The sequence below is a fragment of the Amyelois transitella genome, chromosome 23 (genome assembly GCF_032362555.1).
Source record: "Amyelois transitella isolate CPQ chromosome 23, ilAmyTran1.1, whole genome shotgun sequence".
NCBI classification, from domain to species: Eukaryota; Metazoa; Arthropoda; class Insecta; order Lepidoptera; family Pyralidae; genus Amyelois; species Amyelois transitella.
Window position 1 is genome coordinate 3,639,124 of NC_083526.1, and position 20,116 is coordinate 3,659,239.

Consider the following 20,116-nt stretch of genomic DNA (forward strand, 5'->3'; position numbering starts at 1 on the left):
TGATAATGAATTAGAATTACCTTTATCTGTTAATGATTGTTAGTTTTTGATTTTTCGATTGCATTGTGGGTTACCCGTTTAATTTTATTTGAGATTTGTTTGAATATTTTGAGTATGAAAGCATAAAGCTGTCATTATGAGTGCACAGCAACAATCCAGGATGCATGTATATCTTTCCCCTGAATTCATCGTAATATTCATGAAAACCTTATCTTAATCCCTGAAGTATCAACTGATAGTTTTCGAGAGCGATATGAGCTGTGGAATCATTTACAAATTGTATACACAACATTTGATATGTATGTAGCAAATCCCTATGAAGAAAAATTGTAGTATATTAAGGTATGGGTACCTAGGTACCGTGATAGGGGAACTACCGTGGTACTAGTGTCAAAGAACGAACCACAATATAAGTATTTCAAACTGTAACATCTGTTTATATTACATAAATATCTACCCATTTTAAAAAGATTTCCGTACATATTTTAAATTTTGGTCTCAGCTTTTGTCTTCAGAAATTATGAGGTAAGAAAATTGAAGTCGGTAAGTAATTTTAAAAACGTTTATTAAAATAATTTCAAATTATGTACAAAATGAACAAACTCAGTATCAAACTTGGTAATAAGCACCAATAACATTCCACAAGAATGATCAAATCATAAAACACGCCAATGTATTAAACATTTTTCACAACAAAAAAATAGCCTAAGTACTTGTATTGCATTTTTAATAACATTTATTAATTTTAACCGAAAACAAAAATACACGTTTCTTTTTGTAGGAAGTACTCATTTCTATATTCTGTAACCGCCTTGATTAATTATGCCAACAAACAAATATACGTAAGAGTACTTGTGAATATTTAAATAATATATATATATATAAATTAAATAATATATATAAATTGGAAAAACTTATTGATAGTATATTAAATTAATGTGATGAGAAAAGAACAGAGTAGAGAAATGAAAGAGTTTGTAAATTCATGACAGTGTCTTTAAAGTTAGGAGAGCTTTGAAAGTTTGCGGACAGGTAACTAAGTGCAAAAAGTAATAATATAATATAAAATGATACAAAATAGTGATATAATAGCAGTAACATAGAATGTCAACATTTTGAGCACGCTAAACAAAATTTATAACGTACCTAGTTTATTTGGTAATAGAAGGCCAATCATCCGATACATATTTACAATATGTAAGTTGACAATGTATACACATAAAAATTTAGAATATATTATATAATGTAAGTAGACATAGCTTTGTTTATTCAATGCATTATATTTATTTATTAATTATAATTATATTTATTAATATTATTCAAAAGGTCAAATTACAACGGCGTCAAAAATATAAAGGTACATTACAACCCACCCTTTAGTTTTCAGTACAAAGGTGCCCAGAACACTTGCTGCATTACCACGCTGGATAGCTATGGCCGTTCTTTGCACCAAAAACGAAACAGAGCAGGAGTCTCCAGTCTATTATATTATGTTATATTTAAGAGCAGGCCGCATAATTTGGAGGGCATTCATAAACGTCCACAAATGAATCTTCTTTCATAAAGATATGTTAATTCTCAAGAATAACAAATGAATTTAATGTGCTTTATTAATAAAAAACACGACCGATATAATTGCATTATCTCGTTAAACTTCATTATTTATAATATCAATAGGTAGGAAATAGGTATCTACTAACTATTAAGATATTTAATATATTATAAAACATTTTTTGTATTGCCACTAGTTTAGGCACTCTTTAAACGAAATGTGATAATAATAAATTGATTTATGTAACAACTAAATGGATATTATACATAAAAAAAGCTAACAAACTAATCGTTGTCATGATCTTATGAGCAAATGAAAGTAAAAATAAAAGCCATAAAAATTAGGTGAATTTACATTGAATGAAAGAAGGTAACCTACCCTACATTTTATATACAAAATATGTACATGTTGTAATTCTCAAAACGCTATTTATTTTGAAAAACGCGAATCAAGGCGACTTCTATCATAAATCTACATCACAGCAATTTTCGCCAAGCTAAAAATTTTATGATGACAATAATTTTTTATATCGGCCTCTTTCAGAGCTTTGATACATTATATTACCAGAAGGCTAATTTACGCTGAGACAGTATTTTAAAACAAATTACTTTGGTTTTTGTTTTGTCAATTATTCCTACTAAGATTGCACATTACTATATAATAAGATTTATGATCAGTCAATTAAATATAATTTTAATATAATATAATTATATATATAAACATTAATATCGTATCGTATTAAAATTGCTATGGAATAGACATAACATGTAACTACAATAAAGTATGCTCTCGCGCCTTTTTGAAAAACGGCCAAGTGTGAGTCATGAGTCGCGCACGAAGGATGCTGATCGACCAAAAATTGCTTAAAAATATGAAGAAATGCCATGCAATTTCTTTAGTTAAATAACACGCGTCTACCTGTAACCATTCTTAATATTGAGCAAAAAATACGAAAAAAAAACACGTTTGTTGTATTGGAAACCCCTTAACGTATTTAGTATGTATTTGTTTTTATAGCGGCAAAAGAAATACATAAGTAATTTATAAAAAAAGGAGTTTTCTATCGGTCATGAGATACACCTGGTGACGGACAGACAGACAGCGGGGGTTTAATAATAACTCATTTTGTCCTTTTAGGTACGGAACATTAAAAAATGCTAATGGAAGCCTCTCAATGGATCTCTTTTACTGCTAAGTAGACAAATAGCTACCTATAGGAAGGTGAATTATATTCCATATCTTATTCAAAATTTTTCTGGCGTTTTCAACGCTCAGCAAATATTTTTTGTTACCTTCGTTCAACTATAGATACACAGATGAAGGCAAAAATACACTCACTTTTATACGTCATTTTAAAGTAACATACAATTAAAAAATTGATCTTAATGTATTGCAATAAAACACAAAATCCTCAAATATAAAACTTTTGCTCATTATGAATTTTAGCTCAGCAGCTTTATATTTAAGCATTGTGTGCTTAAAAGAACAAAAAGATCCATTTTCGAACCGCGGGACCGATTTGTTTGTTTCGGATACTTCAACGGGATTGAGTCTATTAAATAGAAGTCAATGTTTTTTACAATCACATTGTCATATCGTCTGTGTCTGAGCGTAAATCCTCCCTCAGTGTTACTCATTCCTTTATTTACATAAATAACTATAGCTTACACTGTCTGCTCAGTGTCGTCCCTAGTACTAGACATAGCGTCCGAAGTATTCATCGAAGTAACCGTTCTATACAATTTTAGGTTAGACTCTGTATAGTCTAGAATCTTCCTACTGGAATGTCGGATGTATAGCATTTGTTTATGGTATATTTTGAGGGCGCCTTTTATGGTTATATACGTTAGGCCACCCAGGATGGTCCTGTGTAAGTTGTTTTGTATGGACCTGAAGAAGATTTTGCCAATTATTGTGGATATAGTGGGGAGCAGCAGCGCTGAGCAGAATATTCGTGTTGGTGACAGGTGCGAGTTGCCGTTCTGGTTCTGGTTGTTGTTCTGGCCTGTCACGATGGCGCCACGGTCGCCTTCCACTCTGAAACATTGCTTCCTTTTTAATTTTCATTGTAATATGAGCTAAAACTTAGTTTATGCGACAGGAAGATTCAATTTTAACAGTGGGTCCCTGGCTTGGGAGTTTTTTATGCTTTAAAGATATAGCGGCGATTTTTTACACTGCTAAAATTCATATATCAAATTTTAATTCACACTATTTATTAAGGCTTAAAATTGGTTAGAAATAAAACTATCATCAAAAGGTCTTTATTTAGAAGGCATCTGTAGCGCAGCCATAGTCCCACGAACTAGAAAATTCTATTGACAGATCCTACATTCTTTTTAAATTTTTTCAATATCAAACCAGCAGTTCGAATGTTATCGCGTAACAAACAAACAGATAAAATGTATTTTCATCCCCAAGTAGGTAAGTAGAAGATACAAAACAAAAATATAGTCGTTGAATTAGTATGTATCTCGTAACACAAGTCTAGAACTTAATTTATATTTTGCAATTAGTAAAAACATGATAAACATATACATAACGATAATAATCTTCCTTGGCCGATTAATTTCATCACGAACAAAAATAAATACGATAGCTTTAACATGGTCAGTTAATAAGTTAACCCCAATACTACGTAGCAAACAAAGTCCGCATACGAAAATCCTATCAGCTGATAATATTGACAAAACATGCAACCGTTTATCCACCGAGCAAGCAACTGGGAGAATATTTTATATTGTCATTATCCAATAGCAAATCGTTTGCAAATGTTAAACCAGAATAACATTTCTTGGCTATAAAAGAAATAGACAAGACATTAACTCAAATAATACAAACAATTAACATCACGGCTCTTTCCCGAAGCGGTAAGTAGGCGGCATTTTTACAGCTGCACACTTCGTTCGCTACGTTCAAACTCTTTACATGCAATTTCTTCACATAGCCTTCTTTGCCGTGTGGTTCCCGGCACCAGAAAAAATAATAGGACCACTCTATCTATTTCCCATGGATGACGTAAAAGGCGACTAAGGGTAGGCTTATAAACTTGGGATTCTTGTTTTAGGCGATGGGCTAGCAACCTGTCACTATTTGAATCTCAATTCTATCTTAAAGCCAAATCGCTGAACGTGGCCTTTCAATCTTTACAAGACTGTTGGCTCTGTCTACCCCGCAAGGGATATAGACGTGATCATATGTATGTATGTATGTACATGAATATCCCATTTTATGTTTATGAATAGACCACAGATACCAAGAAGTTAGTTACAATAATAACTCTTTCATTTAGTAGGCGGTAAAAAATAGGAAACTTATATTGAGGCATGTAGCACATGTAAGTACATAAGTACTTCCTATTTTTCAACACAATTGCAGTGGGCCGGTCATGCGTAAACAAGCAGCTGTTTTTTTTTAAACAATCACGCTAGACTTGGGTACGAAATTTATAAATCTAACAGTTTCGAAGAACTATTCAAAACCAGATAAATCTAACAGGAATCAAACCATAACGTACATTAATAGAGTACCTATACAGATCCACTACACACCTTCATTATTTTCAGTGTATGAAAATGAAGCGATATTTGTATGGGGCACATTCTAAATAAGTAATAAAGATCGTTTACGATCTTTTAGTGATAAAGTCACCTTTTGCTGCAATATTTTTTAATACATGTGAATATGCTGTAATTTATTATGGTGCAATAAAGAGTTATTGTATATTTGTAAGTAAAACAATAAACATTTTTCCCAGACAACTGAAAAACATCTTTCCACTTCCCATGATCCCGACATACATTTTGTTTTTGCAAATTCAAGGTTTAGGGGACGTTCATTCATTATTGACCTAACCTTTCCCCGGAATTTCCCGACCCTAGTCTACATATTGTACCTACTTATATACAAAACTTAACATCCATATGCATTAATTATACATTCAACATTCCTCAACAGCCCTTATTGCAATCACGAAGACAAAACAGACAGACAAAATAATTTTAAAGTACAAATACTTATAGTACTCACCCGCCAAAAGGTAGTATATACGCCAACGCTGGTATCTTAGCACAGTACTTCCTCAAGAACAGAAGAACGGAGTCCTCCCAGTTGTACATCTTGGCGCTGATGAGGGTCACAGGTATGGTGGGGAGGAGGACCAGCAGCACCAGGGGGTCGGCTGACTCCATCATCTCCAGGCCCTCGCGGTGACCCACCACCTGGAATTACAGGTTAGGGGTTCATAAGTCATCTTTCTGTCGTCATTGATCAGATGAGAAATATATTAAAAAAGACATAATTTTTTTAAATACTGAAAAAGGCTGCATGTATTTATCCCTCGTCGCAAGTCAATACGGCCACAGAGGTATTGAGAGGTTGCTAATCCTGTATTGCGTCTAATAGTAGAATCTCAAATTTATAAACCTCTCTCTGGCAACTGGCACACCACGTTTTTTTCGCTAGTGCATGGCTGCAGTTCATACAGTTCTAGTCTAGATGGACAATCATGAAAGTTGCAATGGCTTGTACACTTTTCTTTGTGACCCATTGCAGTACGTAGCGTTGCGAAATGTGAATGAATTGACTGATATTTTCGTCCTGACACCAAACTCTCTTAAAGACGTTTCGATACATTAGTTGTCTTTTTTTAACTCGGTAAACCACAAAATGTAATTTTTTACAACACAATAAAAACGTTACAATTGAATGAGCTGGAAAGCGGAAAACAAATGCATAATGACAAAATTACATCCAATTGAGTTGTGAGAGAAAGTAGTAACGCCAAATCTATCGTCCTATTATGTAAGCCAAATAATACCTCACCGGTTGAATTATACAACTTAACATGTGCAATGGATATAGTTTTATTTGAAGACACTATATCACATACTAAAAACTACTGGGAGTCACACTAAGTCATACAAAATTCAGAAACGATACCTAAATGACCTTGATTTTTTTAAATTTCATTTCTTAGAAAGCCTAGTTCCTAGTTCGAAAACTCTAGAAAAATCCACAAAACTTCATTATTAAAATTTAACAATCACATATATAATTAACACAATTATAATAGCGTAGAATATAACACGACATGTGTGAAACAACAAATTCAAGTACAAAATTATGAAACCAGTCGAAAACGAACTACAAAATCAAATAGTTTAACAACTAAAACAAAATGACTCATATTAAATTAACATAACTAGAATCTGCGCGATACTTGCCCCAAAACATGTTTATTGGCATTCAGACTGGGTTTTTAAACATTGTTTTCTATATATTCGCCTTTTACGACATCCATTCATGGGAACGAGATGGAGTGGTCCTATACTTTTTTTTTATTGGTGCCAGGAACCACACGGCACTTCTATCTATGTTTCAGCGAAACCCATGTTTCGGCTGTAACTTTATAAGTCAGCTTACCCTTTTTATATTTCTATAAGAATGAAGAAAAAAATCTTTCAAACAAAAATTAATATGAATAGGAATACATTTTGAAGAATAAGGAACTGAATCATGGATCAAGTCAACAAACACTGACGATCCTAGAATGTGACTGATTCTACTCTTTGATTACGAGTATTAATTCCGGAATTCCCCGCAATAGAAGGATCTAGCTCATTTAAACCATATCTATTTCTAATATCATAGTATTTGGATTTCCCGGAATCAGGCCACTGAGAAGTCCGGTTCGAAATTTAGATTTTGTATGCATGGAATAACGTGCTATCCATCTGTTATCTGCTAATTATGACGTCAAACAACCGATTTTGTTACGCACGTAAATTTTTGCGAGCACTTGCTAAGTACAATGAAATCCTTTATTCACCTAATACGAATCCGTTATCTATACAAGCGATGATCCTACGTCAGGCTAAAACCGTTATGATTAACCCTATTTATATTTTACCGTAAATGCTCTTTGTGCCGAAAATTCGTGACGAGATAAAAGCATGTGTGAGTACCTGCTGTAGACTAGCTGTCATGTTAAAAGTAGTGACGAAGTCTACAATGTCATCTGTTACTTAGAATTCAGCTTTCAAGTAGAGAAAGAGATCTTTAAATCAGTGCAAAATAAAATTTTTCCTTTTAAAAATAAATTGGGATATAAATAAAAACTTAAATGGAAAAGAAAACATTAAAAATTAGTATGTCGCCTGGATAGCCCGTGTAAATAGGGCCTATCCTGCGGGGAGCTTAACCGAAAAGAAAAGTATGAGAAAAAGGAAATGGAAAAATATGATATTATTCAAGGCTAGACGACCGTATAACTAGGCAGTTTAAAAGGTACTCACCAACATCCACCGTGCAGAAGAAATCCTCGCAGTGAGACTGACCAGGGCTCTGGGAGGCTTCTAAGTTCTGCCGACCGGCTATTTGTAAAGTCCTTGAATAATACTGATTACACCAAATGTCTATGTTCACTTCACAAATCGAAGTAGTATAATGACTAACGACTTAATAAAACTCATAAATTAACAGTTCCAGTCGAAGATCAATTAAAAGAACGGAGAAGATAAAAATTCGGAAGATTCCGACATTAGAGATTTTGACACAATGTTTTTAAAAAGAAAAACAACACACTATCGCTCATGTGGCCAGTCAGACGCTAACCAAAGAGGCCTTCCGCATTAGGTTTTAGAAGGAGGTACCTCGCCACTACCTAGATGGTGCTAGCCTTGAATGAAAAACCTAAAGATATGGGTAAATAAAAATAAAAATGAAAAGATGGGACATATCGGTCCAACCATTCTCCCCGGCTTGGAAGTTCAAAGAACTTTCAAAGAAAAGAAAGTTGAAGTATATTAATTATTACAATATATGATGAGAGAGAACACGGCTGAATTAAGAGACAATTCAACAATTAACGTAATTTAAAAATTATATTTTTAGGCAAATGAATTAAAGTTATTTATTGAGTTTATAAATGATAAAATTTAACAACCGGTCTTTTATAACACCGTATTTTGTTTTTAACTAAGGCAACTCTGATAGTTTCATCATTGCCTGGATATAATTTTATAATTAAACCTATAGGCCAAGTAAATGAAGCGAAGTGAATGAGATGAGACCCGAAATAAGTATTACTTTTTTTAAGTTTAAATCTTACGACAGTTCTAGCATCTAATATCCCGAACTTTAGTTTCAGAATGTAAATAATTAAACCGAAACAAAGAAGTTTATCAGCTTTGATTAACTTTATATGCTTATGGAAATGTACACTGTGAACGACACGTAGTAAAAGTATTTCACATATTAAATGTGCCTTAATATTAATAACTGACACCTTCTTTTTGAAACGCAATACATAAATCGTAGTACGCAAAAGTTTCTCCCAGGAAGAAAAACGTTTAGAGAACTCATATAATACGAGCGATTCATTTTGATAAGTTAAAACATTGACTTTGAGTTCAGGTAAATAATCCATATTTGGTGGGTTGATAAACCAAGGAAGGTAATTCCACCACAAGCTATTGGAAAGCAATAATTCAGCATATAGTATGACTGGGGCATTTACACCTTGAACATCGAATGAGCGAGCTACAATAGAGAGGATATTCCTCTTAGTACATTTATCATGTACATCGCAAACAGTAACAAACAACTTGTCATCACCAGGCTCCCACGCGAGACCTAACACCTTGGAAAAATTCCCCCCATTAGAAATATTCACCGTACTTCGGTGAAACTCGGGTAAGTGGGACAACAGCTCAGAAGAGTTGCTAGTCGACTTGACAAGGTCGAAAGATCCTGCCTTAAATAGGGAAACCAATTGTTTGGACAAAGAAACTACAATTTTATCATTAGGCACTGAATAAACTAAATCGTCTATATGAAGCCTACTCTTAGAAGCAGCGACTGCTTCAGGAAACTCATGAGACGTACCCTCAGCTAACTGCTTAACAGTTCTCATAGTGAGATAAAGGCTTGACTTCAGTCCAAAAGGTAAAGGACTGAATTGAAAAGTATAAGTAGGTGGGAACGACTCATTGAATCGAAACAAAATACGCCAATATTTCCGATCATTTTCGGGATTTATAATTTGTAAATACATTTGTTTCACATCAGCCGTCATAGCTATTGGAAACAATCGAAAATCAATAAGTAGTAAAAATAAGTCCGCCTGCAAATTAGGGCCAACGTAAAAGATATCATTCAGAGAAAGACCAGTATGCGTTTTAACGGTTGGATCTAAAACGATACGAGGCATAGGCTTGTCTGCACGAATAACCGCGTGGTGAGGAATGTAATAGCCCTCAACATTTAAAGAAGATTGGGGAACTTCAGATAAATAGTCATTATCGATGTAATCTTGAATTACAGATGTGTAATTCTCCCTTAACCCGGAAGTATGTTTAAATTTTCGCTCTAAAGCCATAAATCGACGAAGAGCAATAGCCCTTGAATTACCTAATTCTGAAGGCGTGCGACAGAACGGCAGAGGAATGGAATAGCGGCCACACTCGTCACGTGACACCGAAGATGTGAACAAATTTTCACATTCTGTTTCTTCCGGACTTAGATATTTCATCAGCGGTATCTCCTCTAACTCCCAGAAATTCTGAAGGACATCGTTAAGAGCGAACCCAGTGAACGAAGTAACAGAGGATGTTTTGGGTACATCACCCATTAAAACATAACCAAAGGTAGTCAATACAGCGGGTGGCGCGCTAGTGCCTGATTCAACTCTGTCACCTAGGTAAATATAGGGGAATAGCTGAGCGCCAAGGATTAAGTGTATATCCCCGGGAATGTTCCAGGTAAGGTCAGCCAAACAAATATTTTCTAAATGAGTAAAATCAGATTTATCAATAAAACAGGATGGCAATTCATCCGTTAGACAATCAACCACTAATGCACTAATTTGGTATGACTGTTTGCTGTCTACACGAGACTCAATATTTAAAACAACATGCCCATGAATAGGACGCGTTGACATACCAATTCCCTTAACAAAAGAATTACTTAATGGAATTATTGGTAAGTTCAATAATTTGCAAGTGTCGGTTGTTATAAGGTTATTCATTGAAGCATTATCAATCAAGCAATGAATCAACATCTTACTCGCATCCCTACCCTTGGCGTAGACCTGTGCCGTAGCTAGCAAAATAGCGCTCGAATGCACTTTAGCATTAAAAGACATCGAAGCGGCATCGGTAAACAAAGATGACGTCACAGGGGCGGGTTGATACGGCGGGTTCTGCGCGCCACTGGCGGAGTTCATACTCAGGTTCGAAACATTCTCTACGACCTGACAAGCGGGCCGCTGACTAGTGCACGCGCACTCGACTCGAGATGAAGAATCAGTTTTACCGACTTGCGAAGTTTGGAAATGAGTTTTGCTTTTAATAGCATTTTGCTCAGAATTATGTACTCTATCGAAATGCAACAAAGTATGGTGTCGCTTGTTACATAATCTGCAAACAGCTGACGAATTACAATTGGAAACAGTGTGGTTTAATCCACAACAGTTAACACAACCGTTCTTAGATTTAATAAAATCATATCTACTTTTAGGTGAATCTAAATTGCGGAAAGATGAACAGTGATACAACGCATGCTTATTGCCATGACAACAAGGGCATTTCTCAAGTGACACGGAATCAACAGTGTTGTCACAATGAGACAACAACGTGTACGTATTCTTCTTACGCGAGTTATTAGAAGACTGAGAAAGAGGTTTATTGACGTTCGAATTTTTAGAGCTTAAATTATTTGAACGTTGTAATATTTTAACTTGATCACGAATAAATGTAACTAAATCATCAGAGGAAGGTATTTCTTTCTCACGTACCGATAACTCGAAAGCTTGTACAGATTGAGTGTCTAAATTACGTAATGCACAATTGAGGAAAATAAAATCAGACAATTCCGAAATCCCTAACTGTTTTAATGCTAATATAGAAGCAGAGTATTTCTCAATGAATATCTCTAAGCTCTGTGCAGTATAAGAAGTATTTTTCAAATCAAAAATATTAGACAAATAATGTGCACCTAGCGTGCGTTTGTCTTGGTATCGTTTAACTAAGCTATCCCATATTATTCTATAGGTTTCGCCAGTAGGTACAATTCCGGCCGTGATCTTGAGGGCGTTGTGCGTTAATTTACCTATTAAATATTGCACCCGCTGAGAATCTGACAATTGAGTATTATTATGTATGTTAGATTTGAATGACTCATAAAAAATAGGCCAGTTCTCAGTACGTCCATCGAAACTAGGGATCTCAACGGCAGGAAGTTTAATATGAGTTTTTTGATTACATTTTGATACCGTGGGCTCCTTGACCTTGACCTCGTCATTCACGTTATTACGAACACGTTTGATACGACAGTACAGATCGTCAAAGACGGCCAACTCTTGATAATTAGGAACAAATTTAGGGTTATCTTCCAGCATTAGCAAATTAATTTTATCAATTATTTTTTCAAAATTACCACGCAAATCGTCAATTGTCTCTGACGTGGCCATGAAACTTTCACAGGATTTTAATGTATAACTAGTAACCTTCTTTGAAAGTTCAAATATATCACTAATACGGGAAAAAAGCATTTGTTTTTTAGAATTCAAAAGGGAAATTTCGGGATTATTCTCCATTACATCGGATAAAGCCATTATGGAGATAGAAATGAAATAAATGAAGTCTTGTGGTATTTCACAAAACCAATTAATAATTATTATTGATTATTTCGGTATGAAATAATATCAGAAAACCGAAAATAACGTTAAGGGGAAATGCTAAAAATTATGCAAATATGACAAATTTTATAATATGGCGACAGATGAAATGTTCAGGGATGAAATCCCTTTCCTCCCTGAAAGAATTCAGCTTTCAAGTAGAGAAAGAGATCTTTAAATCAGTGCAAAATAAAATTTTTCCTTTTAAAAATAAATTGGGATATAAATAAAAACTTAAATGGAAAAGAAAACATTAAAAATTAGTATGTCGCCTGGATAGCCCGTGTAAATAGGGCCTATCCTGCGGGGAGCTTAACCGAAAAGAAAAGTATGATAAAAAGGAAATGGAAAAATATGATATTATTCAAGGCTAGACGACCGTATAACTAGGCAGTTTAAAAGGTACTCACCAACATCCACCGTGCAGAAGAAATCCTCGCAGTGAGACTGACCAGGGCTCTGGGAGGCTTCTAAGTTCTGCCGACCGGCTATTTGTAAAGTCCTTGAATAATACTGATTACACCAAATGTCTATGTTCACTTCACAAATCGAAGTAGTATAATGACTAACGACTTAATAAAACTCATAAATTAACAGTTCCAGTCGAAGATCAATTAAAAGAACGGAGAAGAGAAAAATTCGGAAGATTCCGACATTAGAGATTTTGACACAATGTTTTTAAAAAGAAAAAACAACACACTATCGCTCATGTGGCCAGTCAGACGCTAACCAAAGAGGCCTTCCGCATTAGGTTTTAGAAGGAGGTACCTCGCCACTACCTAGATGGTGCTAGCCTTGAATGAAAAACCTAAAGATATGGGTAAATAAAAATAAAAATGAAAAGATGGGACATATCGGTCCAACCATCGCCTACATTTCCCAAACGCACACCAAAAACTTTTATTTCAACGCTTTATATTTTGACTAATCCCTTAATACTAAATTTCGCACACACATGATTGGTAAGTACTTTTCAACCCGGTAGAAACTACCGTTCCCGTGGAAGCAATAAACAAAAATTCTCGCCGGCGAAGTAGCGTATAAACAGTCGGAAGAATTAGTCGAAAGAATTGAGAGAACAGTCGGAAGAAGTGAATACAACGAGAAACCGCAAAGATTAAAGAGAGAGGGAGAGAGTGCCTCACAGTTTTCATAAACATTCTTCTGTCGGTCAATCGTCTGTAGGTGAAATTCCGTAAAAAATTATATATTGATTGACAACAACAAAATTATGCAACACTATGACTCATGTTTCGTATTGGACAGATACTGATAAAATATCTCATTATTATTCATATTACTACTATAATTAATAGTTTATCTACAGTTCATCTTGGTTAAACATAAATAGCGAATATGTTTATGCAGGTACGTCTAGATTGCAGTTGAAAACGTGAAATATAACAGCAATTTTATATAGATTCTTTGTATTATTGCTACTTTTAACTTCCAAAATAATTGGAGGAGAATTTCTTGCATTTGAAGGCAAGATGAGCTAGGACCTATTAAAGACTTTATTTTTAATAATTCCATAGCTCTTTCTTTGATTATTATTTATATATTTATCTACATCAAGGAATATAAGAATAAAACTTAAAATAAAGAGAAATCCAGTACAATTGATTTTTATTTTATAGATTTATTAAACAAAGAGAAGCATGAATATTTCGGCACAAGTATAGTCTTATCAAAGATGACGAAAGCAATCAACACAACAATATGATAAATTAATTCAGATATAGGTACATATACTGGCAACAATAACTCCATGTCCTTTATCACCTTGAAAAGTCTCCAACTCATGAAATATAAATCAATATTTACCACAGTTTCGATACTTACTTACTTAAACGTTATTAAGACGAAGACACCATACGTAAATTGCCAATTATCATAGTTACCTACGTATTAACGAACCAAAATTGAAACAATACATTTGACGCCGACAAATCATCGTAATGGATTGATTTCAAGCGATTTTTCACGCTTTATCAACGTGGATGTTTTGTAAACAGCGCAACACTTGATAACTTAGTTATGTATTTACCAAAATAAGATTTTTAACGTGTTAAAGAAATTCTATTTTTTTAGGAATACATAAATTAGCCATTATCTGCAACCAACAAGTTTCATTTACCTTTTGACCTTTTCCATCACAAGTACTCTTTTTCAGAACATTTTTTTTTTATTCGTATAATAATGCAGTTGTATTTAATACGAAGCGGTATCTTTCACGCGCACGTATCATTTTCAGTTTAAAACATGCAAAGACTTCAACACAACCAACCTGAAATAAAGCCAATGCACCAATGGCAATCGCTGTCAAATACTCAGCCACAGCCATCACAAAACTGCCAGCTCCAAGCACAAGCTCATTAAGACTCTCAAACTCTACTGCATACAGTAGGTATACGGAGCCACCCGTGATCAGCACAAACATCAATGCTAGTATGTAAATGCCTACCTGCATCACAGTAACAGCTCCGTACGTTATAGCAATCCAGTATATAGATCCCAGTAACACTCCACCGGCGATGAATGGGCAGATTTTGTGGGTGATTTCTTCGACGGCGTCTAGTAATGCAACGAATGCGCCCATAGACGGGAACACCACTATATATTCTGCTTTGCACTGTGGACACAGGACCTTTCTGGCAATGTTGCCTCTTTGCTTTTCATCCACCCACCGCTGGAGGCAGCTCTGATGTACCTGGAACAAGCGATTTGATCAATGAAACAGATAGTGCAGAATATTGTGCCTATATTTTTATATGCAATCTAACTATTTGTAATGGATGTATAATTCCAGCCTCAATAAAAGATGGTATACTTTAGAGTAGAACCACTTCATATCTTTCCCATGGAAGTCATAAAAGACGACTAAGGTACTCTCGTAGGAGGGCTAGCAACCTGTCACTATTTGAATCTCAATTCCATCATGAAGCCATACATCTAAACGAGGCCTTTCAGTCTTTTCGAGACTGTTGCCTCTGTCTACCCCGCAAAGGATATGGACGTGACTTTATGTATAAGCGATGGTAATATGAAATTGTTATAAAGGCTTTGGTGGCTTTTTTTAAAATAAAACAAAACACGAACTAAGCATTTGTGTAAAAATAGATAGAGTTATAATTGAAGGTAATTAACTGAATTATAATATTATCAAGTGCTGCATTGTCGACGATAACGTTGCTATTAAGATAATGATTGATCGTTTATCATATAAAGAAGCAAATAGAGTATACGAAGTTGCTAACACGTACAGTATCCAGTAGTAACTAATCAATTATAATTTAATTAAGTACCGTAGTCATTACATTGTGCCTACCTTACATTGTTTTATTAATAATTATTTTCTTACCTTGTGTAATGTAGAATAATTAATATTTATGTATAATTTTGCATGCAAATTTTATAGCTGCGTCAACTTTATGGCATTGTCTTTTTTTATATATCCTATACTTATTCCTACTATTAGTATTTACTATCAATTATATATTTTATTTATTTATTGGACGTCCTTTATCTTTATATTATACCCGAATAAAGCCATAGCGTCCGTTTTCATGACACGCCTATTATAGGCAATAATAGGCGTGTCATGAAAACGGTATACATATAAACATATACATATAGTCACGTCTATATCCCACAGTTTCGAAAAACCTAAAAAACCACACTCAGCTGTAAGGCTATATGATGTAATTTAGATTCAAATAGTGACAGGTTGCTAGCCCATCGCCTACAAGGAGAATTACAAGTTTATTAGCCTTTCCCTTAATCGCCTTTTACAACATCCATGGGAAAGATATGGAGTGGTCTTATTTTAAAGCGCCGGGAACCACACGGCACTTTAAAAGAAAACGGCATGTCGGTAAAAAAAATACAATCTATGCCCCACTGTATATTACCAATGCATGATAAAAAGACCTTCAATAGCGTTTCTCGCTGCATTGTCTTTGTATAAAATTTTCATAAATTAGTGCCACGTCGGTAATTGAACAGAATAACAAAAGTAATTCATCACCATTCCTGCTCCGAGGAAGTTTAACCAAAAAAGCCGGCTAGCCATAGCATTTCGAAATAAACGACCATGATATTTTCCATGGAAAAAAGTACAATTTAATCGAACAACATGTATTTAACTGCATATATAGAGTTATAGTTTATGTGTAGTATATATATATATATATAGGAAGATTATTTATTATTGATTGACCGATGTATCAAAACACAGCCCCAGAACGCTTGGTCTGAAGATATGAGAGTCTTCATATCTAGTCTAGAGGTGTACTAAGAGAGGATTTCCTGGAATTCTCGCGGGAAGGTAAACTGCCGGGATTCTCGATTTACGCGGGCGAAGCTGAGGGCGTACTCTAGTCAAAGAATTGTACTAGACGTAGTGTAATCTAATTTTCTTAAGTTTCTTCTTTTAGGCGATAAGGTAGGAATCTGTCAATGTTTTAATCACAATTCCATCTTAAAGCCATACATCTGAGCGTGGCCTTTCAGACTTATCAAGTCTGTTGACACCGTCTAAATGTATAATATACTGTATGTTTTCATGTATTATAGGTAGTGTTATCAAAGGCCATGGACGACATAGCAACCTCTCCGAAGAGGCTAGGTACCTACAAACAGAGTTATGTAGGTACCTAAATTAGTTTGAGTACTAACTGATGCTCATACGGCGAGGGAAAGTATGAACAACAAGCCCCATTTTCTAAGTGGGGCACGATAACAGAGATTTTTTTTATTTTGCGAGTGATGAACAAATTTGGCTCAGCCAAAGGCCGGAAATATTGCAAAACGCTTCAATCCTAACATCCCATGAAAACCTACAATCAACGCTTCTCCGGCGTCGAAACTGTCACAGTACAATGACCGCGGTCAATGTATTGACATTTAGGTACTTACCTTGTGACAATAGAAATTCATGTTTGCTATTCGCAGACGTGAGACATCGTTTACTTATACGAACAGGCTAAGGCGAGTTCTCATTCATAAAACGTCATGCTAGTGGCATTTTATCCTTAAATCCGTCGTATGTTTATTTGTTAACTCTTCACAGCTAAACCATATAACCAAAAACATACAGGTGAAAATGTTACCGGGATTAACGCCAGGAAGAATAAGGAGTGTGAAATACGCAAAAGGACATAGCTAGGATACTTTTCACGTGGGTGGAGCCACGGGCGAAATCTAGAACATAATAAACAACACCCCTCTTTTCCGAAGGGGTAGGCAGCAACAACGTCATTACACTTGCCATGATCCTTGCATACTTCTTTTGCTTCACCCATTCATTAATCTTCCTAGGAATAAACTTGCCAACTGATAAAAAAATACAGACAAAGTAAGAGAAGACTTTCCAACTACCTTTACTGAAAAATATCTAGCTCATAATCCCATCTCAAGCAGTATTAATAAAAGATATTAAATATGCAAACAAAAAATCATAATAAAAATTTTCTTATCAAAACATGATAACATTCTGTGAAAAAAACGCAATTCGCTTTGTGTGTTGTGATTTTATATTTGAGAAAAATCTGTTAAGCACAAAAGGTATTGTTGCTGTCAGATAAACTCCTACAGGACAATAAACACTGACAAAGAATTGGAAATTTCACATTATCTTAGTGTTTTATCATTATGAATGTATAGAAAATTATCTCAATAAAAGCAATGATGATAATTTTCACAGTTGTGCACATACCTTATGAATCACTCTTTATTTAAAAAATACAAATTCCATTGAACTTCAGCTTTCATCAGACCTCAACTCAACTACAAAGGAGAAGATTCTCAACTCAAGTGCACATGTGTTAGTTTTGAAAGAAATCTGATGAAAGGGTCTTAAAAAAATAAACAGATACCAACTTCAAATTCTATGGCTGAATATATTTAGAACATACATATGTTGTCATGTCTTATAGACAGAGTCAACAGTCTCGAAAAGACTGAAAGGCGACATTCAGCTGCATGGCTTCATGATGGAATTGAGATTCAAATCCAAACAAATCCCAGGTTTATAAGTCTATCTCTTAGTCGCCTTTTACAACATCCATGGGAAAGATATGGAGTGATTCTATTCTAAAGTGCTAGAAACCAAACAGCATTGTGTAATTTTCAGATCAATTTGGATAAATATTTTTTCATTTTATTAAATGGACCTCTTGCAATTAATAGCCTGACTTAATAACTTGACAAGGCTTATGTTTTATCTTCCGTCTCTATAATTGAGATCTATCAAGTAGGTAGATAGAGAGATATAGACACACATTATTATTATGCCTTTGACTTTATTACTGGAAATTTCAAGAGTTATCTACAGTATTCAGATTAACTTTCTCCCTATTATTGGCAAACATTTTGCAGCCTCTGTGGTATCAACGCATCTTTGAGGGCTAAAATAGTGTTGAAAAACAAATAGAAGGAATATCTACTTATTCCAAAAAAGGGATTAAAATCTGTAAAAATTACATAGGTAATAATGAAAAATGTAGTTTCTTGATAAATTTTTCATGTAAGACCCAAATTTTTTGATTGCATGATAAAGTATTTAAAACATTGATACCATGTGTAATTTTATTGTGAGAATGAAACGCAACAGGAAATGGAAATCTAATAAACTTGGGATTTATTAGTAAGGTGATAGGCTACCAGCATTATTTAAATCTCAATTCCATCCTAAAGCTGAACACAACCTTAACATTTAGATTCCAATTGGAGTAAATATTTGAAAGTAGTTTTTTTAGAATCATGATTAAAAAATTAATTATACCAAAACACCTTCCTATCAATACGTCAGCTTACGTAAAAAAGGTTCTTTTTCAAGAGATACTGAAAATTTTACGCATTTTGCGCAAAATATAAAGCAATTATATTGATAAGTTATGCAATTTACAGCCTGCCGCGCTTTCACCGCAGTATAACAGTAACTTGCTTAAATGTTGCATTGGCAAAAACTTACCCATTTTGTGGTTCCAATACATTTGCAAGGTTGCACCCACGCTGCCAGCTTATCGTCGGCCTCTGTAGCAAAGCATACCCAGCAAGACTTCAAATTCTCATCATCAGCAGTTTGCAAAGCTTGTGATTGCGAGGTGCCCGTTCCCATATTTGTTTCTTGTGCTGGAGACTTTTCACTTGACATGACAAACTGCGTATCCACAATAATAAAAACACAGACGTTGTTATGTTATAGGCACGACCACAAAATACTAAACGCAAATAATGTATAATATCAATACTTTGTTTTTGTTATCAAATAAAATTACACAAATTATGTTTCAAAATTAAATTTCAACTCAGCTGTTTTAGAGTCGTGTCCGACATGAATGAAATAAATTGATTAGATTGAATGAAAATTAATATTGTAATGCAATGAGATGTACTTGTGTGACATTGACATACGATTGTCAAAAATCGAGTACAATGAGATAGACAATCGATAATTTTAAGAAAACAATCGTAAAAGTCGTATTAATAAATATCAAATCTATCTGTATATCTACATTATCGATACCATTTAAATACCTACAAACACGTCCTAAATCCTTACTGGCTATACAGAGTGAACAGTAAATAAACCGAAAGGCCATTTAAGCTAAATAGTTCATGATGACTTATTCAGATGAGATTGACCGCCCATCAGCCAAAAACTCAAGTTTAACAGCCTTTCTCTTGATTGAATTTTACAATGAAAGGTATGAAGTGGCATTATTTTAGAGTGCCTAAAACCAGAAGGCAGTGAAACTACTAGGGCCAATCTTCGGAAACACTCAACCGTTCTTGAAAATTCTTTCACCGTTAAAATGGTACTGTGGTGACATCACTTAGGTATGTCACACACTAACTGTCAATCATCGCAAAGAAATCAGCGC

The 20,116-nt window shown here is 34.5% G+C and overlaps 1 protein-coding gene across 1 annotated transcript; it reads right to left on the bottom strand.

Moving 5' to 3' along the window:
• Positions 1 to 548: 548 nt before the first annotated feature.
• Positions 549 to 19,609, bottom strand: LOC106130761 (E3 ubiquitin-protein ligase MARCHF5). The gene is made up of 4 exons (XM_013329684.2): positions 19,204 to 19,609; positions 14,695 to 14,940; positions 5,582 to 5,772; positions 549 to 3,589 (listed from the first exon to the last, which is right to left on the bottom strand). The coding sequence occupies exons 1-4, from the start codon at positions 19,384 to 19,386 to the stop codon at positions 3,217 to 3,219; spliced, it is 993 nt and encodes a 330-aa protein (XP_013185138.1). The 5' UTR covers positions 19,387 to 19,609; the 3' UTR covers positions 549 to 3,216.
• Positions 19,610 to 20,116: the final 507 nt, after the last annotated feature.